The sequence below is a fragment of the Erinaceus europaeus genome, chromosome 7, assembly GCF_950295315.1.
Source record: "Erinaceus europaeus chromosome 7, mEriEur2.1, whole genome shotgun sequence".
NCBI lineage: Eukaryota > Metazoa > Chordata > Mammalia > Eulipotyphla > Erinaceidae > Erinaceus > Erinaceus europaeus.
In genome coordinates, this window is record NC_080168.1 from 76,821,230 (window position 1) to 76,846,370 (window position 25,141).

Sequence of the window (25,141 nt, forward strand, 5' to 3'; positions counted from 1 at the left end):
TTTAGTAAAAGTAATGCTATTTATTCCTGTTGTTGTTTTGTTTTGTCTTTACTTAATTATACAATTCAGTATTTTTTTTTTAATCTATTTCTCAGGAAGCACAGGAAGCAAGGAAGTCATTCAATAAGACGAATGAAGAACATGTATTATCTGGAAGAGATAAGAGATTGGCTGAGCAGGTATCCTCATATAATGTAAGTAATATGACAAAAGTTTGATATAATTTTTTTCTGGGGCTTCATTTTTTGGGGTCAGTTTTTATTTGTTGTTTGTTTTTAAGTAGAGAAAAAGAGCATTATAGAATGGAAGCTTCTGCCAATGCAGTGGGGGTTTGGATGAAACCTAGGTTATACACATAGCAAGCTAGCACCTTCCTAGGTAAGGTCTTAATCACCTCCCAGTTTTATTTTTCTATTTATTTCTCTCTCCCTCTTTCCTATACCTTTATTTTTGTCCCATACTTTAAAAAAAAGAATCTGTCTTGAAAAGTAACAAAGCTCTGTTATGTTTATTTTTTAATTTAAAACCATTCTGTGTAGGATTTTTTTTTTTTTCTTTTTCCTCCAGGATTATGGCTGGGGCTCAGTGCCTGCACTACAAATCCACTACTCCTGGAGGCTATTTTTTTCCTTTTGTTGCCCTTGTTTATTGTTGTTGTTATTACTCTTGTTGTTGGATAGGACAGAGAGAAATTGAGAGAGGACAGGAAGACAGGGGGAGAGAAAGACAGACACCTGCAGACTTGCTTCACTGCTTGTGAAGTCACACACACACACACACACACACACACACACACACACACACACACACACAAATGGGGAGCTGTGGGCTCGAGCCGGGATCTTTGAGCCAGTCATTAAGCTTTGCGCCATGTATGCTTAATCTGCTGTGCTACCCCCCCCCCCCCGTGTAGGATTTTTAAACGCAGTTTATGTTTTGTCTTCAGTTTTTGTTTTACTTAATTTTTACATCAGAAATATAATTCCTAGAAATTGGTTAATTGAGCATTATCAAAAAAACAGAAGCCCTACCAACTCCTAGATATCTTTAAAATTATAATCAGATTTGGAATGTTTGAGATTAAAAAAGATTTAAATCTGGAAGAAACATTTATACAGTACATTCCATTTAAATTTGTAAACTAAATCTGATGTATTATTTTGTTCTATTTTCTTACTCTCAAACAACACTAGTAAGTATTCCAACTCAAAAAACACTGCTCGGCTTTGATACATGAATTGATCAGGGACTTTCAAGCATGTAAGTCTGATGCATTATTGCTGCTCCTGGCTTCATACATAAAACATGTTTAAATTGACCAAAAACTCAATCCATATGAAATATTGATGAAGCCAACCAGTTCAAAAATCTAATCTCAACAAACTGGAAAAACCACTGTAATGGCAGGCAGTGGCACTCTTGATTTGAGCACATACATTACCTTGTGCAAGGACCTAGGTTCAAGCTCCAGACTCCTCCTGCCAGGTATCTTCTCTGTCACTCTCCCTCTCTATCTCCTCCTTCCTTCTCAGTTTCTCTCTGTCTTATCAAATATATGAAAAATAAAAAAGGGAGTCGGGTGGTAGTGCAGCGGGTTAAGCGCACATGGCGCAAAGCGTAGAACTGGCATAAGGAAATCGGTTTGAGCCCCGGCTTCCCACCTGCAGGGGAGTCGCTTCACAAGTGGTTAAGCAGGTCTGCAGGTGTCTATATCTTTCTCTCCGCCTCTCTGTGTCTTCCCCTCCTCTCCATTTCTCTCTGTCCTATCCAACAATGACGACATCAGTAACAACAACAATAACTACAACAGCGATAAAAACAAGGTCAACAAGAAGGAAATTAATTAATTTAAAGATTTTTTAAAAAGGAAAGAAAAAAAATAATAAAACACACACATACACTCAAAGAAAAAACATTGTCGTTCAGACCATATTCTCTGATTATAAGAACTTTAAGGTAAAAATAATTTAAAAGCCCAACACAACTAGAAATTAGAAAAAATTAAGCTTTGCACCAGTGAAAATGTAATAACGAAAGTTAGAAAGTACCTAGAACTGAGGGCTGGGTAGTGGCAAACAGGATTAAGCGCACATAGTACCAAGCTCAAGGTCTCGCTCAAGGATCCCTGTTCTAGTCCCCTTCCCACCTGCAGGAGTTGATGCTTTAAAAGTGGTAAAGCAGGTCTCTGTATTTCTCTCCTCCTCTCTCTCTTCCCCTCCCATCTCAACTTCTTTTTGTCCTATCTGGTAAAAATGGAAAAAAAAAATTGCCTCAGGAGCGGTGGATTTGTAGTATAGACACTGAGCCCCAGCACTAAGCCTGGAGGCAAAAAAAGAAAATACCTAGAACTGAATAACTGAATGACAATACCAATCCAGCATATAAAAATGTGTGAGATCCAATATAAAGTATTTCTTAAAAGCAAAATTTGTAACTGTAATGAATTATATAGAAAAGAATAGCTGTCATGGGAGAGGGTGGGTTATGGGGATTGGGTGGTGGGAATTGTGTGGAGTTGTACCCCTCCTACCTTATGCTTTTGTTCACTAATCCTTTCTTAAATAAAAAATTAAAAAAAAAAAAAAAAAAGAAAAGAATAGCTGTCATGTAGGATTGTACCAAATTCAAGCCAGGCGCCCACCATACCTGGGAAAACATTGATGCAGTGGTATCTTTCCTTCTCTCCCCTCTGTCTCTGTCTCTTTCTGTCTAAAAAAGTTGCCCCAGAGTGATTGAGTCCTTGCTGCAGTAGCACCAGCAACTGTAACAATAACAAGACACACACACACACACACACACTCACAAACTCTCTCTCTCTCACACACACACACACAAAAGAAAGAGCTAGAAATTAATAAGCTGAGTTTTGTTGTTTGTTTGTTTATTTTTCCAAAATGTCATTGCTCTTTTTAGTATCCCATAAGGCACTAGGCCACATGTGCAATTCTCCCAGCCTGACTTTTTTTTTTTAACTCTTTTTATCTCAGTAAGAGATAGAAAGGGAGAGATGGCATAGCACTGCTTCACCCTTCATGGAGCTTCCCCCAGGGTCATGCTCCCATGCAGTGCTGGACATCTAACCCACAATCTCATACATGTATAGAAAATGTGCTTTAGGGAGTTGGGCAGTACTGCAGCGGGTTAAACGCACGTGGCGCAGAGCACAAGGACAGGCGTAAGGATCCGGGTTCAAGCCCCTGGCTCCCCACCTACTTCACAGGCGGTGAAGCAGGTCTGCAGGTATCTGTCTTTCTCTCCCCCTCTCTGTCTTCCCCTCCTCTCTCCAGTTCTCTCTGTCCTATCCAACAACGAATGACAACAACAATAATAACCACAACAAGGGCAACAAAAGGAGGGGGGGGGAAATGGCCTCCAGGAGCAATGTATTCATGGTGCAGGCACTGAGCCCCAGCAATAACCCTGGAGGCAAAAAAAAAAAAAAAAAAAAGAAAGAAAGAAAATGTGCTTTACCTACTGAGCCTCCTCCCTGGCAAAAATGAAAGCTGCTAAAATACCATTCCATGTGAATTGGTCCAATCCCTGTGGAGAGCTGTCTGGAGTACTCTCAGAAGGCTAGAAATGGACCTACCCTATGATCCTGCAATTCCTCTCCTGGGGATATATCCTAAGGAACCCAACATACCCAACCAAAAAGATCTGTGTACACATATGTTCTTAGCAGTACACTTTGTAATAGCCAAAACCTGGAAGCAACCCAGGTGTCCAGCAACAGATGAGTGGCTGAGCAAGTTGTGGTTTATAAACACAATGGAATACTACTCAGCTATTTAAAAAGGGTAAATTCACCTTCTTCACTCCATCTTGGATAGAGCTTGAAGGAATCATGTTAAGTGAGGTAAGTCAGAAACAGAAGAAAGAATATGGAATGATCTCACCCATAGACAGAAGGTGAAAAACAAGATCAGAAGGGAAAACACTAAACAGAACTTGGACTGGAGTTGGTGTATTGCACCAAAGTAAAAGGCTTTGGTGTGGTGGAGAGGGGAGGGTTTAGGTCCTGGCACATGATGGCAGAGGAGGACCTACTTGGGGTTGTATCATTATGTGGAGCAAACTATTGTATTTTACTGTTGACTGCAAACTATTAATCCCTCAATAAAGAAATATAAAAAAATACAACACCATTCGAATATAAAGAAATTGTCCTGTGTTTTACAAATTATTACAAAACGCACACATTTTGTTCTTTTTTTATTTCCCTTTTGTTTTTTTATTGTTGTTAGGACAGAAAGAAATGGAGAGAGGAGGGGAAGACAGAGAGGGAGAGAGAAAGATAGACACCTGTGGACCTGCTTCACCACTTGTGAAGTAACATCCCCTGCAGGTGGGGAGCCAGGGGCTCGAACCAGGATCCTTATGCCGGTCCTTATGCTTGGTGCCATGTGCGCTTAACCCGCTGCGCTACTGGCCGACTCCCATTTTCTTCTTTTAAGATGTATTTATGGACTGGCAAAATAGCTCACTTGGAAAGTATGCTGTTTTGCCATATGCATGACCTAAGTTCAAGCCTGGCCCCAAAACATTGAATGAAGCTTCAGTGCTGTGATCTCTCTGTGTGTATATCTCTCTTTCCTTTTTTCTACAACTTATTTTGGGTAGAGACAAAATTTGAAAGGGAAGAGGGAGGCAGAAGGGAGAAGAGAGGAAGGGAGGGAGGGAGAGAAGGGGAGAGAGAGAGACTAGCCTGTAGCACTGTTTATGAAGCTTCTACCCTGCAGGTGGAGACAAAGCGTGTGTGTGTGTGTGTGTGTGTGTGTGTGTGTGTGTGTGTGTGTGTGTGTGTGTGTGTGTGTGTGTGAGAGAGAGAGGGAGAGGGAGAGGGAGAGGAGAGAGGAGAGAGAGAGACTAGCCTGTAGCACTGTTTATGAAGCTTCTACCCTGCAGGTGGAGACAAAGCGCGCGTGTGTGTGTGTGTGTGTGTGTGTGTGTGTGTGTGTGTGTGTGTGAGAGAGAGAGAGAGAGAGAGAGGGAGAGGGAGAGGAGAGAGAGAGACTAGCCTGTAGCACTGTTTATGAAGCTTCCACCCTGCAGGTGGAGACAAAGCGATTGAACCCCAGGTCCATGTGTACTCTACCAGGTGTGCCACCACCTGGCTCCCTGTCTCTTTGTCTCTATCTGGAAAAAAAAAAAAAAAAAAAACTATCCTAGAGTGTGATTTCACCAAACTCTAGTGATGGAAAAAAAAAATTACTTATAAAAAGTGAGAGAAAAACAAGAATTATCTCTCAGCCACATACAATGTTGTGGATCAACATGACAAAAGCATAGAATAAGAGGGGTACATTTCCACACACTTATGGAGCCCACCCCCAGAGCTCCATATCCAATCCCCTCCCTTGAAAGCTTTCCTATTCTTTATCCCTCTGGGATTATGGACCCAGGGTCATTATGGGGTGCAGAAGGTGGAAGGTCTGGCTTCTGTAACTGCTTTTCTGCTGAACATGGGATTTATTTATTTTTAAAATAAATAAAGAGCAGTGCTTCACCATTTTATGTGGTGCTGAGAACCCAGGTCTTATGTATAGACAACATGCGCTCTACCACTGAATCACCTCCCTGGCCCTCAGTGGATTTACTTCTTTTTTTTTTTTGTCTCCAGGGTTATCGTTGGGGTTCTGCGCCTGCACTATACATCCACTGCTCCTGGAGACCATTTTCCCCTCTTTTATTGCCCTTGTTTTTTTTTTTTTATTTTATCCTAGTTGTTGTTGTTATTGTTGTCATTCCTGTTGCTATTGTGGTATAGGACACAGAGAAGTCAAGAGAGGACTGGAAGACAGAGAGGAGGACAGAAAGATAGACACCTGCAGACCTGCTTCACCGCTTGTGAAGTGACCCCCCTGCAGGTGCAGAGCCAGGGGCTCGAACCAGGATCCTTATGCCGGTCCTTGTGCTTCATGCCATGTGCGCTTAACCCATTGCGCTACTGCCCAGCTCCCCAGATTTACTTCTTATAGGCATTATATTCTTCTAGTACTAGTTTGTTCATGTGCATCCCAATGTGAAAATTATAGTAGAACAGATGGATAGTAGTGCTCTTGAAACCACTGGTAGTATAGTTTGTTTTATTATAACAAATTTGAGCTCTTGAATTGATTATAATAACCCAGTGCCTTAATGTATAATATATTCCTTTGCCTTTATCAGTGGTTAACTTATTAATATAAGGATCCATAAATAGAAGACTACCACCTTTATTTCTTCTTTTTTTTTTTACGTATCCTCAGTAGTGATACTCTGTGAATTAGGATCTCTATGAAGACCCCCCCCCTTTTAAGGCACTGTGAACCTCATGCATTCTCTTATTTATTTATTTATTTATTTATTTATTTATTTATTTATTTGATAGAGAAGTAAAGAGGGGTGGGGAGGATAGTGAGGAAGACAGATACACCTGCATCACTGCTTCACTATTTGCGAAGCTTTCCCCCTGCAGGTGGGGGAGCAGATGTTTGAATCTTGGTGCTTGCACACTGTAACATTTGCACTCAACCACTCAACCCCACCTCATGCATTCTCAATTCTATAGCTGACTTTTCTTTTCTTCCTGCCAGGATTATCATTAGGTTTCAGTTCCTGCAGAAATCCATTGCTTCTAGCAGCTGGCTGTGTTTTCCTTTTTTTCTTTTTATTTTATTAGAGGGATTAATGGTTTACAGTCAACAATAAAATACAGTAGTTTGTACATGTATAACATTTCTCAGTTTTCCACATAACAATTCAACCCCCTCTAGGTCCTCTGACATCATGTTCCAGGACTTGAACCCTCCCCCCACTTCAGAGTCCTTTACTTTGGTGCAATACACCATTTTTTTTCTTTCCTTCTCTCCTCCCCTGCCCTCCCCTGCCTTCCGCTCTCCTCTCTTCTCCTCTCTCCTTTCCTTCCCTTGTCTTCTCTATCTCTTCTCTTCTCTTCCCCTCTTTCATTCTTTTTCTTTATTTTGATAGGACAGAGATAAACTGAGAGGGAAGGGAGAAATAGTAAAAGAGAGGTATCTGCAGCACTGCTCCACCTCTTGTGGAGCTTCCCCCCTGCAAGTGGGATCCAGATCTTGAACTGGGTCCCTGCACATGGTAATGTTTGCTCTCTACTGGGTGTGCCACTACCCAGCCGCCTCTCGCCGCCTTTTTATAAATATTGAAGAAAAGATACCACAGCACTGCTCCTTATATAGAGCTTCCCTAGATGTTGTGCTGCTCCCATATGGTGCTAAGGCTTGAACCCACGCCTCATGTGTGTTAAGGCTCATGTTCTACTGGGCCCTTCCACTTTATTCTGTCTCATACAACCTTATCTCCAAACATTGGTTTGCTTCTCTAGCTTTTATATGTTCAGTCCTTTGCCTTTCACCTTTTGGTAACCTGTCTTCCTTAATCATTAAAGGAGGGAAGAAAAAATGTAGAGAAACACCACTGAAAGACCAAGTTTTTATACTTCTTCACATTTACACATTCATTTGTAATTTTTTTAACACCAGGGTTATCAGTAGGACCCAGTGCCTACATGACTCCACCTTTTCCAGTAGTCATTTAATTAATTAATTAACTATTGATAGAGACTGAGAGGTAAAGAGATATACCTGTAGCACTGCTCCACCATTTCTGAAGTTTCCCCTCTGCAGGTGGGAACTGAGCAGGGGCTTGAACCCAAGTCCTTGCTTATGGTAATATATGCACTTTACTGAGTGAGCCTCACCTGGCCCCAGGGGTTCTGTATGTTTTTTTAGATTTTTTAATGGTGGTACTGGGAATTGAAGCTGGGACCTCAGAGGCCTTAAGCATTCAAGTCTATTTCACTGTGCTATTTCCCCAGAGTAATTTATTGAAATTACTCATTGTTTTAAAATCAATTCTATGCCACTTCTCCTTTGTCACAATCCTCTTTTCTCTTTGTTAATACCAAACTGAGAAAGAATGATCTGTTCAGAAGGTTGCATATCAGATAGTTCCACCTGTATAACCTTAGTGGTTTTTAAAGACATGGATTCCTGAAATCCATAGTTGGCAAATTTGATTCACTCTACCTATGACGGGACTCAGGAATCTGTATTCCTTCTCAACTAGTCTTCAAGTAATTTTGCTTTGTATTCCCTAAAGGACATTTTAAAAGATGAATCATTGCTCCTGGTGACCTTTTTTTTTTTTTTTAATTGGATAGAGACAGAAAAAAATTGAGAGGGATTGGGGCTATAGACAGGGGTAAGAGACACCTATAGCCCTACTTCACCGCTCCTGAAGCCTCCCCCCTGCAGGTGGGGACCGGGGTCTTGAACCTGGGTCCTTGCAGGCTATAATGGGTCTGCTCAGCTAGGTGTGCCACCAACTGTCCCCTTAAAAGGCACTTTTTACTTGATATTTTAAATGGTTCTTTTTATATTTAAATGATATTTATATTTATATAAAATTATTTAATATAAATTTTTGTTTATATTTTATATTTACTTGATATTTAAAATGTGGGCCAGGCGGTGGCACACCGGGTTAAGTGCACATAGTACCAAGCGTAAGGACCTGTGCAAGGATCCTGGTTTGAGCCCCTGGCTCCCCACCTTCAGGGGGTCACCTCATGAGCAGTAAAGTACATCTGCAGGTGTCTCTCTGTCTCTCTCACTCTCTATTTTCCATCCCCTCTCAATTTCTCTCTGTCCTATACAATAACAATAATAATAATAATAATAATAAAAAGGTCACCAGGAGCAGTGGTGCTGATACTGTGCCCCAGCAATAACACTGGAGGCAAAAAAAGAAAAATGTTTCTTTGTGAGTTTCAAAAGTTACTAAAGATGTGATTTATAGCTTAGTATATTGCTTTACATTTTAATGGTTTCTAAATGGCATAGCAATTCAATTATTTGTTGCTGTCTATTAAAAAATATATGAATAAGCACTTCCTCAACATTTTGGAATTTTCCTTCATAATTTAATTTTTTCTCTGCTATCAAGTTACATCCAAATGGAATTCATTTTTATGCTTGAAAGACTTTTATAATTATATTTGATGCCATCTTTTTCTGTAGCAAAAATATTCACATAAATTGAAAAGTGTTTTTTTAAATCTACGTGATAACATCTATAAATGGTTGTACTTTTTCCTTTCTGTATTAAATCATAATCTCAGTTCATCAAAACAGTGTAAACATATTATAAGTTTTATAGATCATTATTTTTTTTCTTTTTTTTCCTCCTCCAGGGTTATTGCTGGGCTCGGTGCCTGCACCATGAATCCACCGCTCCTGGAGGCCATTTTTTTTTCCCCCTTTTGTTGCCCTGGTTGTAGCTTCGTTGTGGTTATTATTATTGCCCTTGTTGACACAATTCGTTGTTGGATAGGACAGAGAGAAATGGAGAGAGGAGGGGAAGACAGAGAGGGGGAGAGAAAGACACCTGCAGACCTGCTTCACCGCCTGTGAAGCGACTCCCCTGCAGGTGGGGAGCCGGGGGCTCGAACCGGGATCCTTACGCCTGTCCCTGCACTTTGCGCCACATGCGCTTAACCTATAGATCATTATTAAAGGTAAAATATAAATTAATTTCTATATGAAAAACCTTTATTCCTTTTTAGTTCATGATCTTTGGATGAATGTTATTTAATAGGATAAGCAACCAGCATCAAATGTGTTCTTTTGTTGTTGTTTTTTTTTTTAGCGTTTTTTTTTTTTTTAATATTTATTTCCTTTTGTTGCCCTTGTTATTGTTGTAGTTACTATTGTTGTCATCGTTGTTGGATAGGACAGAGAGAAATGGAGAGAGGAGGAGAGAAAGACAGACACCAGCAGACCTGCTTCACCGCCTGTGAAGCGACCCCCCCCCCCCCCCCGCAGGTGGGGAGCTGGGGGCTTGAACCGGTATCCTTAAGCTGGTCCTTGCGCTTTGTGCCATGTGCGCTTAACCCACTGCACGACCGCCCGACTCCCTGTTGTTGTGTTTTAAGAAGTGGGTGAGAATGGAACACAGTTGGTTAAAGTGATGTCATTCAATTCTTTGAACAGTTGGGAGTTATTTTCTTAAAGAGCATAGTAATCAACAGAAATTATTGTTAATGAGTGGCTTTTTTTCCAGATTAGTTACATAAATTTATTGGATTGTTGAGAGAGTCATAACATAATGTTTCTTTTTTTGTTTTATTTAAGAAAGGATTAATTAACAAAACCATAGGGTAGGAGGGGTATAACTCCATACAATTCCCACCGCCCAATCTCCATATCCCACCCCCGCCCCTGATAGCTTTCCCATTCTCTATCCCTCTGGGAGCATGGACCCAGGGTCATTGTGGGTTGCAGAAGGTAGAAGGTCTGGCTTCTGTAATTGCTTCCCCGCTGAACATGGGCGTTGACTGGTCGGTCCATACTCCCAGTCTGCCTTTCTCTTTCCCTAGTAGGGTGGGTCTAGTTTATCTATCTCTTCATTTAGCTCCCTTATGTCTTTACTGATTTTCTGCCTGGATGATCTGTCAAGTTGAGATAGTGGGGTATTGAAGTCCCCTACTATGATTGTGTTACTGTTAATATATTGCTGTAGCTCTTTCAGTAGAAGTTTGATGTATTTAGATGGCTTCTCATTGGGTGCATAGATATTAATAATTGTTAAGTCCTCTTGATTGACTGATCCTCTGAGCATTAAGTAGTGTCCATTCCTATCTTTTTTAATCTTATCTGTTTTAAAGTCTATCATGTCAGATATGAGAATAGCTGTTCCTGCCCTTTTTTGTGGGCCATTGGCTTGAATGATAGTTTTCCATCCTTTCACTTTAAGTCTGTGTTTGTCTTGTTGCGTTAGGTGAGTTTCCTGTAGACAACATATTGTTGGGTTGTGTTTTCTGATCCATCTTCCTACTCTGTGTCTTTTAATAGGTGAATTCAGGCCATTGACATTTATTGATATCAAAGATTGAAGATATTTTAACGCCATTCTTGTAGAGTTTTAGAGTGTTTTGATATATGTCCTATTTGTGGTGGTCTGGTTGTTTATAGGAGACCTTTCAGAACTTCTTTCAGGGCAGGCTTGGTGATGGTTGCTTCCTTCAACTGTTGCTTGTCTGAGAAGGTTTTGATGCTTCCATCTAGTCTGAATGACAGTCTAGCAGGATATAGTATTCTTGGCTGAAAGCCTTTCTCATTGAGCACTCGATAGATATCTTGCCATTCTCTTCTGGCCTGTAGTGTTTGTATGGAGAAGTCTGCTGCTAATCTTATGGGTTTTCCTTTGTAGGTGACTCTTTGTTTTTCTCTTGCAGCCTTGAGGATCCTTTCTTTATCCTTATTCCTTTCCAATCTAAGTATGACATGTCTTGGTGTCTTTAGGTCTGGGTTAATTCTGTTTGGGACCCTCTGGGCTTCTTGAATCTTTATGTCTTTGGTGTTGTCTAGACTAGAGAAATTTTCAGCTATTATGGCCTGGAGAACGCTTTCTTCCTCCCATTCTCTTTCTTCCTCTGGTAAGCCAATAATGCATATATTGTTTCTTTTGAAGTCATCCCATAGGACTCTGTTGTTGTTTTCAGCATCTCTTAATCTCTTTTTGAGATCTCTTACTTCTTTTTTAGTTGTCTCTAATTCATCCTCAATCTTGCTAATTCTGTCTTCAGCCTCATTGATTCTATTCTCTCTGCCCTCTACTGCTTTCTGGAGTTCATCTATTTTGTTGCCCTGCTCTGATACTGTTTTAGCTTGTTCAGCTAGTTGCCTTCTTAGCTCAGCAATTTCAGCTTTCAGCTCTCTAATAACCATGAGATAATTAGAATTTTCTTCCATATTCTCATTTGTTGTAACTGCATTTCTGATTACAATTTTTTCAAATTCTTTACTCACTCCTGTTATTATTTCCTTAGCTAATGTTTGGATGTTGAACTCGTTGTTTTGTGCTTCACCCTCTGGAGGACTTTTTGCTGGACTCTTGTCCTGGTTCGAGTCTCCAATATTTTTTCTTGTTGTTTTAACCATTTTATATAAGTTAACAGTTTTTTCAATCCCTGAGTTGGAGTTCAGTGGTGTAAAAGCCTTTTTTTTTTTTTCCCCTGTAGGCTATGGGAGCCTGAGGGCTTTTAAACTATCAATAGGCTTCTTAGCTTAATCACTGACTCCTGACCAAGAGATAAAGCAGGTTGTGGCAGAGATAATCCAGTGTTTATGCAAAGAGACTTTCACAGCCCCTCAGCTATGCCACCGAGTTATAGGTCTTCTCCTGAGTTTCCCGGTTAGATCTCTGTACCCTGGTGTCCCTCCCTGTTGCTGCTCCAGATTCTGAGGATAGTAGCAATGGAGACTCAGAGTTGCACTTGGTGAGTCTCTGGGGAGTCCTTTCCTCCCTTCAGCTGTCCCCTTGTTGGTGGAGCAGACTGGAGGTGGTGTCTCCACTGACAAACTGTTGAACTGTTAGCAGTCACTTAATCTCTCCTTAGGCCCCTCTCTCCTCTCTGTCACCAGCCACGCGTGTTTGTACTCACGGGTGATTTACTGGGTTTCTGTGGTCATTCTAGTCCTGTCTTGTTTCGGTCCAGGTGGTCTCCTTTGGTATTCCTAGTTGATCCGGGAGAGGAGAGGAGAGGAGAGAAAGCGATCTGCTGCTCGTAGCTCCGCCTCCGGAAGTCGAATCCTCAACATAATGTTTCTGTTTTTATGCAAAAATGCATCATGACTTCTCTGGCCACCCAATATTTTTTCTTAATTTTTTTCTCTTTCCTGTACTTTGTGTGGGGGGGGTGTGGTTAATGGATTATAGTAAAGTTGTCAACACATAGATACTAATTTTCATCTCTCCATGATAGGTGTCTGCAGGACACCCCCACTTTAGGTCCCCTTACACCATTTTGTTTTCCATTTCTGTCCTTGTTTCTTAAGTTCCAACTGTGAGTGAGATGATCCAGTGTTCATACTTCTCATTTCCATCAGACTCCACCCAGATTTGTGTAATGGGCTTAATAACACTTAACTTACAGAAGTATTGTGAAGTCTATTAGTATAGTAATAACTAAATGAATAGCACGTAGAATTTGTTGAATAATTCTTACGTAGCCAACATTGTAGTAGATCCCTCATTTTTATTAGATAATTTAACTCCTCGCTTACCCAAATCTTGGGAAATTATTACTGTCATTTTATTGGTTAAAAAATTTCAACTTAAATCATTTGTTCAAGTTCACCAGTGTTGAAAGCAGTAAAGGCCCAGGGAAATAACACAGAGGTAACACAACAGAGTTCCATGCCTGAGACCCCAGAGGACCCAAGTTCAGTCCCAGGCAACCATATGTTAAAGCTGAGTGGTGCTCTGGTCTCTTCCTTAACCCCACCCCCCATGGCCCCTTTATTGCTCATGAAAATAGGTAAACTCAGAGGGGAAGGAAGGAAGGGGGGAGGGAGGGGAAGGAAAGGGAAGAAAAAGGGAAGGAGAAGGGAAGGGAGGAAGGAAGAGAGAGGGTGGAAGAAGGAGGAAAGGAGGGGAGGGAAGAAGGAAGGGGCAAGCAAACAGGATCATCTTGCAAACCAAAGTTTTCTGACTTTGGAACTTAAGTTCCTATTTCTTCATTCAGTATGTATTGATAGCTTATTTTTCTCATAACAATAATTGATGAATTTTTAACTTTAATTTTATTAAAAATAAAGAATTGAAAAATCACTTGAATTACAAATCTGTTTCTAAAAGACTTCACCAATAGGTATGAAATGATCGAGGGAGATTGGAAAAATGTACGTAGTGCTCATATAAATATGTACTTAACATATTACCCTTTTTTATTGGGGGAACTATAAATAAAGTCATTGGTACATGTATAAAATTTCAGTTTTCTGCAAAACACTCTACACTCCCCCACACCTAGGTCCTCCTCCACCATAGAGCAGCATAATCAGCCTTTCTTTCAGAAAGTCTGAATTTAGGCCAGAGGATAACTCACCTTGTAGGCTACATGCCTTGCCTTGCACCTAGACTATATTCAAGCCCCAGAACCACATGGTAGTGCCACAGCACTGGAGCAAGCTCCATCACTCTGTATGATATTTCTCTGTCTCCACCACCCCCACATATATAGTCTAAAATACAAAGAATTGAAACAAAATCGGCCTTGGAGTAATGAGATCTCACATGCATAAGGCCCTGGTACCTCCACCACCACCACAACAAAGGGGGGTGGGGGAAAGGGAATGAAGGGGAGGGGGAGTTAGATTTCATTTTTCCATTCAGATAGATACGTAAATAAACACTCTTGTGACTAAATACCTAGGGTATGTTTGCTGAGTGAAAGTTTATGTTTCCATCTTCAAGATTTTGAACTAGTGCCTTGGTATTTTACTTTCAATGAGTTCTCTTCTCACCTTGCTCTCACATATATTGCTTGAGTGGAAGCAGAACCTGGAAGAGATGTGGTTGTTAAGCTAAAATTGCCCTTTCTTTCCATTGCACCACTCTTCAATATATCTGAATTCAGAACATTCAACATGAGCCACTCATTTCTTTTTTTTTTCTTTTTTATTTAAGAAAGGATTAATTAACAAAACCATAGGGTAGGAGGGGTACAACTCCATACAATTTCCACCACCCAGTCTCCATATCCCACCCCCTCCCCTGATAGCTTTCCCACTCTCTATCCCTCTGGGAGCATGGACCCAGGGTCGTTGTGGGATGCAGAAGGTAGAAGGTCTGGCTTCTGTAATTGCTTCCCCGCTGAACATGGGCGTTGACTGGTTGGTCCATACTCCCAGTCTGCCTCTCTCTTTCCCTAGTAGGGAGGGTCTCTGGGGAAACTGAGCTCCAGGACACATTGGTGGGGTCTTCAGTCCAGGGAAGCCTGGCCGGCATCCTGATGACATCTGGAACCTGATGACTGAAAAGAGTTAACATACGAAGCCAAACAAATTGTTGAGCAATCATGGACCCAAAGGTTGGAATAGTGGAGAGGAAGTGTTAGGGGGGTACTCACTGCAAACTCTAGTGTACTTCTGCTTTCAGGTATATATTTTGCAGTAGTTTATGGATACGTGTGAACATACGCTCTCTCTCACAGAAACAGGTGTATATCTAGGTTTTGGGACTTTGTTAGAAAGTGAACCACCTGACATGGAATTAGAGTATACTATGAAAGGAAAGGTCTCACCCGAGTAATGAAGCTGAAGGGTTGTCATTCCACACGTGAAGTCTCTGAACACAGTCTGAAGTGAAGCATGTTGAGGTGGCAATCGTTGCGTTGGTTAGGTTGTGATTGGCAGATCAGACACTCATTTCTAAAGGCAAGTTCACTTTAAAGTTTTATTTATAGCGCCCCTCAGCTCTGGCTTGTGGTGGTGCTAGAGATTTAGCCTGAGATAGAGCACATGTTGTGTTAACTCCCTGCCCCAGCCTTAAAATTGCCCATGCTGGGGTCAGGAGGTAGTGCAGCGAGCGGGTTAAGCGCACATGGTGCAAAGCACAGGGACCCAGTTCAAACTCTGACTCCCCACCTGCAGGGAAGTTGCTTCACAGGTGGTGTAGCAGGTCTGCAAGTGTCTCTCTTTCTTTCCCACTCTGTCTTCCCATCCTCTCTCTATTTCTCTCTGTTCTATCCAACAACGATGCCATCAATAACAACAACAATAATAACTACAAGAACAATAAAACAACAAGGGCAACAAAAGGGAAAATAAATAATAATAATAATAATTTTTTTTTTTTAACTCCACTTTGAAGGCTGCTGGTCTGACCTGCCAATATGAATATATTCCACTCCTTTTATAAGTGAGAGCTTTTCTTCTACTTGAAGCTATATGTAAAAAGTCTACAATTGCCGGGATAGCCTGAGGGTACTTCTTCCCGAGCTAGTGCTCTCTGGGTTGGAGAGAACTCAACTGGAGCTGTGGGAGAGGGATCAGGAACTCGTGCCGCACTAACTTCGCAGGAGATACACTCTGGAACTCTCGGAGCCGGAAAGCAATTTCCAAGTGTCTTTTTTTTTCCCAAGTGTCTTTTTCTCTTTTTTTTCTTTTTTTGCCTTGGAGGGAGTGCTTTATGTAAATGTAAAAGTGATTTATGTAAATAGACCAAAGCTTTGAATGGGATTAAATCTATCCCTATATAGGCATATGGTTAGGCAGAAGCCAGGGGGAGCTGGCATACTATCCAACATACAATGAACTTCTAATTTGTCTTTAAGATGCATTTGAATATGTCAACACCTATCCCAACAAGGAATAACAGTAACGAGGGAGGTAGAGTATAAAAACAGAAAAGTGAAACAAACAAACTTCTCTTAGCATATTCTTAACATGGACTTGGGTTAAGTCACCTTTGCCATGTTTCCCTGTTTTCCCCAGGTTTTTGCTTCAAGTGCCCTTGCCTTTCTGTCCACCCACTTGGATTCCAAGGAACAACAAATTCATGGAGTTTTTTTCCCCCTTCCCCTTATTGGGGGATTAATCGGATTACAGTATAGTTGTTAACACATGAATGCAGTTTCTCATCTGCCTGTTGATGAGGATAAGGTGTCTACAAAACACCCCCCGCCAATTTAGATATATTGATGAAGTTTTAACTGAGTTCCTCTTTCTCTTTCTCTATTTTTAAGTTCATGCTTTAGTCTTGACAGATCACACAATGCTTTTGTTGTGGCTATTTAAGTACTTTTTGTCTATTTTTCTTTAATAGATGGCATGTAGATAGTAGACACCTTCATTTTGGTTAAACTGAATTTGCCTCTGATACATTATTGATAATGCATATGTTGTCTTAAATTTGGGAAAAACTATTGGGGCTTGTAAGTAACCCTCTTTAAGTTCACCATTACTATATTAACTACATTGTTTTGTAATGATTTACTGTCAATAATCTATACAATCTATAATTTTTAACTTTTATCCTCCTCAGGAATCAAAAAGATCAGAATCTCTTATGGACATTCATCATAGAAAATTAAAGAATAAGGCTGCTGAAGATAAAAATAAGCCCCAAGAAAGACTGCCATTTGACCGTGACAGGGATCTCAAGGTTAATCGGTTTGATGAAGCTCAGAAAAAAGCCCTAGTAAAAAAATCTAGAGAACTAAACAGCAGATTTTCACATGGCAAAGGCAATATGTTTTTATAAGTAAGTATATTTCATTGAGGTATATTTTCACACTGGTAAATTTGAACTTTTCTTACATACTCTTATCTACAAATAATTGTGTGCAAGAATCCATTTCCTTGTATAATAAAGTAGACTTTAAACTTGTAAATATTTTTCATAAGTAAAGTGATGTTTGAAAAATATGTTTAATAGGATAAAAAATATGGCTTGTTGGAAAAGGAACTTTTTAAAAAATATTGATTTGATAATGATTAACAAAATTATAAGACAACAGGGGTACAATTCCACCCAGTTGCCATTACCAGAGTTCCATGTCCCATCCCCTCCATTGGAAGCTTCCTATTCTTTTTTGTATAATCAAACAGAGCATTTAACTATTAAAAGTGCTAAATAAATGCTTAGTTTGTGAGAACTGGTGAAGGAAAGTATTGATTGAAGCCTGGGTAAATGCATACCTCATTAAACAATAAGGAAGTGAAATTTAGGGACCAGGTGGTGGCATAACTGCTTAAGTGCACATGCTATTATGTACAAGGACCCAGGTTCAAGTCTCTGGTCCCCACCTGCAGGGGAAAAGCTTCACAAGTGATGAAAGTAGTGCTGTATATATCTCTCTGTCTCTCTCTCCCTCTCTCCTTTCTCAGCTTCTCTCAGTCATAGCAAATTAAAGTTTTAAAATCTTTTTTAAAATGACAGAAAAAAGAAGTAAAATTTACTGGTTTTTTTTTATGTCAAACAAGATCACAATTAGAAAATACTGGTTCAGGGGAAGGGAGATGGTATAGTGGTTATTCAGAGAAACTCTGTAGCCTGAGGTTTCAAAGTCCCAGGTTCAGTTTTTCTCACCACCATAAGCCAGAGCTGAAAAGTGCTGCTCTGGTAAAGAAGGAAGGGAGGGAGGGAGGGAAGAAATGTTGGTTTCTTTGAAAGGATCTCTATAATTTAAGGTTTATAAACTACTGCATCATTCAGCCAGTCAAGGGTCAACTGATAGTTCATACTGGTGATTAAGGCATTAATAAAAAGTGAGTTCTCTTCTTAATATCTTCAGGTTGGGACCAGGCAGTAGTGCTGTGGAATAAGCCCACATGGCACAAAGCGCAAGGACTGGCTTAAGGATCCTGGTTAGAGCCCCTGGCTCCCCACCTGCAGGGGGGGGTCACTTCATGGACAGTGAAGCAGGTCTGCAGGTGTCTATCTTTCTCTTCCCCCTCTCAGTCTTCCCCTCCTCTCTGTCCTATTCAACAACAGCAATGGCAACAATAACTTTAACAACAACAAGGGTAACAACAAATGCAACAAAATGGGAAAAATGGCCTCCAGGAGCAGTGGATTTGTAGTGTAGGCCTGGAGCCCTAGCAGTAACCCTGGAGGCAAATAAATAAATAAATAAATAATCTTCATGTCTTTTAGTTGTAGGAAACCTACATCAGTATAAAATGTAGCTCTAAAAGAAAATACAGTTAAAGTTAGACATTTTTCCAGCTTACTGAATTTCCTTGCTCTTCAGGAAGCTTTTCCTGTACAATGAAGAGTCAAAGGTCTTTCAACCTTTATTCTTTTCTTTTCTGGTGCTTAAGATTAGAGATTACTTTAGTTTGGGGCCAGGCAGTGGCACACCTGGTTAAGTGCATGTGTTACCATGTATAAGGACTTGGGTTCGAGCCCCCAGTCCCCACCTATAGGTAGGATGCTTCGTGAGTAGCCAAGCAGTATTGCACGTGTCTTTCTGTCTCTCCTTTATTTGCTTTCCCTCTCAGTTTCTCTATCCTATCTAATTAAATAGTTTAAAAAAAAATTTTTTTAAAGAAATGAATTTTAAAAACCATACAAATGTACCTTGTTCTACAGGCATTTTGAATCATGTATGAAAATAAAATCAGTGGTGTGTACATGTGTTTAATGCTTTATGTTGTTACCTTCTGAAGAGGCATGAACTATTTTTTAGATGATTTCCACTCATTTTTTGAGAGTCTAACAAGTATCCTTTAACATGGGTCAGGAATAACTGCTAAATACCTACCAGAACCTAGATCTCCATCATGTGTTACTAATCAGTCCTGAATAAGTGTTTCAGGTTCTTGCAGTAAATTCATGAATTTGAACTTGGTCTTTTTTTTTTTCTCTTCTAAGCTACAGGCAGTGCGTATGTACTATTTTGTTATCAGTTTGTTTATTTTGGTACTCAGGGAGTTTGATTTTTTTGGATTTTTTTATTTCTTCATAAATCAGAAAGAGAATCTCTGTGTTATGTGCTAAGAGAAAACTTAATTTTTCTAATTATAGTAAGTGTTCCTATGGGAGGTATCTGAAGGACAAGATACACTATTAACTGTTTTAGTGGGATTAACTCTAAGACTCAGACTCTGATCTTAGCCAAAGTTTTCTATATTTAAACTTTGCTTTTGGGATAGATAGATAGATAGATAGATAGTCTTTAGATAATTTGTGAAGGACAGAACTTGTTTGTCCATCATGAGTAGTATTTTTCTTGAACCACAGACTCTTAGTTCTTAATGCAGAAATGTAAATAAAACCTCATTAATTACAACCATCCTAATGAGAATATTATATATTTGTAATGCTTTAATCACAGCCCCTATTAAAGTTGTTAAACAGAATTTTTTTTAACTTTATTTAATTTGATTGGACAGAGATAAATTTAGGGAGCCATAGGAGAGAGACAGACATCTGCAGACCTGCTTTATCACTTGTGAAGCTTTTCTCTTGCAGGTGGAGACTGGGGGCTTAAACCGAGGACCTTGTACATTGTAATGTGTGTACTTAACCAGGTACGCCACCACCCAGCCACTAAACAAAACCTTTTAAAAAAATTTTATTTATAAAAAGGAAACACTAACAAAAAACATAGGATAAGAGGGGTGCAACTCCACACAATTTCCACCACCAGATCTCCATATCCCACTCCCTCCCCTGATGGCTTTCTATTCTTTATCCCTCTGGGAGTATGGACCCAGGTTCATTATAGGATGCAAAAGGTAGAAGGTCTGGCTTCTGTAATTGCTTCCCTGCTGAACAGGGGTGTTGGCAGGTCAATCCATTCTCCTAGCCTGTATCTCTCTTTTAGTGGGCCGGGGCTCTGGGGAAGCGGGACTCCAGGACACGTTGGTGGGGTCGTCTGCCCAGGGAAGTCCAGTTGGCATCATGGTAGCATCTGGAACCTGGTGGATGAAAGAAGAGTTAACATATAAAGCCAAACAAATTGTTGACTAATCATGAACCTAAAGGCTGGAATATTACAGATGAAGATTTGGGGGTCTCTGTTTTATAGATAGAAATTTTTAAATAATTAAAGCCTATGTTCAAATTCTGTGAGATATTTTCTTATGTTAATCTCAGTTCTGCTAATTCTCTGTTCTTGTTTTGAAAAGGCACAAAGTTTTAATGGAAAAAGAATCTGAGTCATAGTTCATTTAAGCTTTATTATAACTGAGTAAACCATCTAGTCATCTTTGCAAAATGTTCTTCTAATCATAAATAGGATATTTGCCACAACATCAATGTAAACAGTAGCTTTCTCAAGGAATGTTACTATAGTGACTAAACAGACTTTAAAAACTTCTTATCTAAGTAGAATTGAATTAAGTTACCTTTTTGAATATTTTTAGATTGACATTTTAGTAAGTAATATATTTTGATAAAAATTTTTTATGCAAGGGCACTCACTGCTTTTACCTAATTTTGTCTTGATATTTTTCTCCAATGAAAGGAAGAAATGTTTTAAATTCCTCATGCTTATGTAAAATCCTTACATACAGTTTTGGGAAATTTGGTATTTTTAATGTAAAGATACCCACTTTGGAAACTGGTTTTTCTTTGTTTTCTTTTATCTTAGGGGATAGAAAGATATTTGGAGTTATATATTTAATTGTTTTCCTGTCACTCTTGGCATATCCATGTACTTAGCAAAAAGGGAAAAAGCCTCTTCCTTTTACCTTATTCTTTTCATGAGTTAGTTCCCTACCACCTTACTAGCAGTCTTGAATCTATTGATAACAATTTTTTAGTGCCAGCTATAGAGCTGTTTTATAAAACTGAAGGTCGAACTAAAGTGTTTTGACCCATAGAGGAACTAAAGCCAACATAGTAGCAGTGTCATTAAAAGCATAGAGTAACTATTTGCACAAACTGGAAAAGTGTTTATTTGTCCTTTTCCCTCTTCCAGGTTTGCAAAAGACCTAATTAGATCTAGTTCCAATCAGAAGATTGACACTGTGGACACTTTCTAATATGCCAACTTTTTTGTTTCTTAGATTTCTTGGCCAAGTTTTACAAGACTGTGACCTCTTTTTGAAACTTAAAAACGAAAAAGAAGGGGCCAGGTGGTGGCACACTTAGCTGACTGCAGATACTGCAGTGCTCAAGAACCTGGGTTCAAGCCCCCAGTCCTCACCTGCAAGGGGAATGCTTGCAGGTTGTTGAAACAGTGCTGCAGGTGTCTCTATAACTCTCTCTTTCCCTTCCTACCTCCTCCTCCAACAAATGCTGAGGTGGTGCTGTTGTTTCTGGGTCCTCTGTGTTCTCCTCTAAGCCTCTTACCCTCTATCTGGGTGGTGGGGTTGGAGGGAAGTCTACCAGGAACCATGGAATTATGCTGGTGCAGAACCCCAGTGCCAAAAAAAAAGAAGAAGAAGAAGAAGAAGAAGAAGAAAGAAACCAAGAATGTCAAAGGCCCCAAAATGTCAAAGTGTTGTCATTCCATGTCTACTGAGCCTCTTTACTCAGAGAGTGAAAGATAACACTCATTTTCCCAGCATCTGTTACTGATCAAACATAGGTATGTGACCTGGACTGTGCCAATTGGGTGCGCCCATGTGGAGCTGGAATTCCACAAGGAGAAAGGTGAAGTTGGCTTCTGTTAGACCTGCCATCAGGTGGTATTTCTGTAACCTATTCCAAGTACCACTAGTGTGACCATTGTCTTGAAGATCATGGTGTGGTGTGAAGTAGTGACATGAAAAGTTCACTAGAAGAACACTGCACTGTGGTTGGACAGAATCCTGGTTGAATACCATCTGGACTTGTTGAAGGTGACCAGATAAAATGTACTTTGTTTTGCAATGAGAAGTCCTAAATAGCATTAAGAAGTTATACTGTTCCAGTTAAGCAGTCTGGAACCAAACCTTTGCTCTGCCTGTGACTCTCTAAAATTCAAACTATTTCTTTACCAATATTAGTTGTAATTTGCCTTAAAATGGGGACATCACAAGAACCAGAAGATATCTCACCCAGTTGAGTGCATGCTTTGCCCTGAGTTTGTGTTCCAGTACCAGATAGGAGCATCATGAACAGTGTTGTGGTATCTCTGCCTCTGTCCTCCACTCTAAATAATAGATAATTAGACTGGCTGGCAGTTTCTCTCCTAAGGATCTATCCAAAGAACATTAAAATACCTATTCAAAGAGATCTATGTATAACTATGTTCATAGCAGCACAGTTTGTAATAGCCCAAATCTGGAAGCAACCCAGATACTTGATGACAGATGGGTGGTTAAGAAAGTTGTGAAATACATACAATGGATTGCTACTCAACTGTAAGAAATGATGAAGTCGTTTCCATGTCTTGGATGGAACATGAAGGAATGATATTAAGTGAGATAATCCAGAAGGAGAAGGACAGACCCTAGATGGTCTCACCTATAGGTGTACATATAAGGAGGTACATAAGCAAGGCAAGGGGGTCAGGTGGTGGCACACTTGGTAGAGTACACACTTCGTTGTGCGTTAGGACCAGGGTTCAAGCCCCTAGACCCCATCTGCAGGGAGGAAGCTTCACAAACAGTTAAACAATGCTGCAGGTATTTATCTTTCTTTCTAGTTCCCCCTTCCCTCTCAATTTCTCTGTCTCTCTACAAATATATATAAATAAATTTAATTTTTAAAAAATCAAAAGGTTTCACAGGGTAAAACTTGGTCTGAGTGGGGTAGGTTGAAACAAAGCAAAGGACTTTGGAAAAGGATATGAGGACCATGATGGATGATGACAAAGATTTGGGTTACTGGTGGGAGTGGTTTGTAGTCACCTGTTATGGGTGTACTCATGTCAATAACTGTCCTATAAACCATTATTCTCCTCCTCCTATAACATGCTTTGGAGGGAAAAAAAAGAATTAGATCAGCAAGGTCATTCAATTATGTTAACACACATGAACAAGACCCTTAGTTTACTGGCACCCATTAAATGGGAAGAGGCTGTATAAATACCTCACCAGGAGTTAAAGAGGACTGCGTGAGGTGAAACACTGAAGCTATAGTCACTGATGGTTGTTATTATTATTTTAGGCCCTGAATATTAGGCCCAGTCAGATAACTTTTATAGAGTAGCCCATTCATTGCTTATAACCTCAGAAAATGTAATTTTTCAGTTGGTGGCAATTGACAAAGTGACTAACGCAAAATAAATGAATAAATAAATAGAACCATTCACTCATGTAATGAATGTAGCCCTGGCTCTTGGTATACCTGAATCTAGATATCCATTTTATATCCGCAGGATTCTGTCCCTACTCCTCAGCCTGCTTTCCTTTGACTGGACTTCATTCTTAGGACTTCCTAGATGATGACAAATGTGGATAGCAACACCTCTAATGTGACCTACCAGCTTAACAACTCAACAAAAAGATGACTCCTACATCAGCCAAAACCCAAGGTTTGATAATACTTAGTTCTAAGGACCAGTTTTGGTCAGTTTATTCCATCTTCAGGAAACACAATACCCAATAGCCCAGGCTGGTTCATGTCCACACCCTTGGAGCCAAAGGATGGAGGGTAATTTCCTAAAAGAAAATGAAAGTTGTGTAACTGGGAACACCATAAACACATGGTACAAAGACAGAACTGAACCATCTGATACTTGCTGTGGTCTCCATCCAATAGTTGATTCCCACCAGTTTCTGATGAGAATGTATTTTGTTTGCCAAAATGGGATATCACCCGCCTACTCGTCAGCTCATCCCAGTTTGCCAGTGCTTGTGTTTGAGCATTGTAGATCCTCTCTCAGTATCTTTGATTCATTCTCCATGGTTATGAATCTGGGTGCAGATATGAAAAGAAGAAGCACATATGCACTGAGGTGCTTTGGAGATGGCTTAACCAGGGTAGGGTCTAGTAATGCCACATTTGCCGAGCTGGGAAGATAAATGGCTATGCAAAAGACTTTGATGCCTGATGCTCCAAGGCCCTAGGTTCAAGCCCCAGCACTACCATAAGCCAGAGCTGAGCAGTGCTCTGGTATACTAATAATAACAACAGTAGTAATAATAATGCCACTACCATACTTGTCATCTGCTTAACCTGCGTCCATGAAACCCTCTGATAACAAGAAATACATCTAGTACAAAAAAGATGAGCAATGAAACTGTCACAGCCTATTCGCATTCTGCTGCAATTTATAAATTACACTATAATCTAAAATCACCTATTTAGCCTTTTCATTTGCAAAAAAAAAAGAAACATGGAAAAATGTGAAGAATTGCCACCACCTTCAACCCAATCAATAGCAAGTAAGTTTGCTTGACGTTATCAATTCATCACATTCTTGGATAGATGTTCAATGTCTGAGTCAGCCCTGCAGAGAGGTTACTCACAGTTGGAGCCATAAACCTCCAAATCACAAAACTAGCTAAAAGCAGTAAAGGGAGTGTTTCTCACAGGGGGTAGATAGCATAATAGTTATGCAAAGAGACACTCATGCTTAAGGCTTTGAAGTCCACTGAGGTTCAATCTCTTGCACTACCATAAGCCTGAGCTGAGTAGTACTCTAGTAAAAAACAAAAAAATTTTAAGTGGTCCTCTCCTTTATTTCCTCAACATCTGTAGACTTGAGTCTGAGGGAGCACCAAAGCCAAGTCCACCAAGAACTTCTTAATATTGCCTTAATTGAAATAAAGGTCTTTGTAAATTGAAATTATGATTTTTAAAATTATCTTTATTTATTTATTTATTTATTGGATAGAGACAGCCAGAAATTGAGAGGGAAGGGGGTCATAGGGAGGAGACAGACACCTGCAACACTGCTTCACCACTCGAAAAGCTTTCCCCTTGCAGGTGGGCGCTGGAGGCTTGAACCCGG

At 40.0% G+C, this 25,141-nt stretch overlaps 1 protein-coding gene across 2 annotated transcripts in view; it reads left to right on the forward strand.

Annotated features, from left to right (window-relative positions):
• Nucleotides 1-24,522, forward strand: part of GPALPP1 (GPALPP motifs containing 1) — a 55,454-nt gene extending 30,932 nt beyond the window's left edge. The window contains exons 7-9 of one of the 2 annotated variants that reach the window (XM_007526609.3): nucleotides 96-194; nucleotides 16,849-17,067; nucleotides 23,564-24,522. In XM_007526609.3, the coding sequence (XP_007526671.1) occupies nucleotides 96-194; nucleotides 16,849-17,067 (318 nt within the window). In that variant the 3' untranslated portion in view covers nucleotides 23,564-24,522. Of the gene's footprint in view, nucleotides 1-95; nucleotides 195-16,848; nucleotides 17,068-18,100; nucleotides 18,942-23,563 lie in introns of those variants that run through there. The other variant, XM_060194805.1, reaches the window with a different exon arrangement.
• Nucleotides 24,523-25,141: the final 619 nt, after the last annotated feature.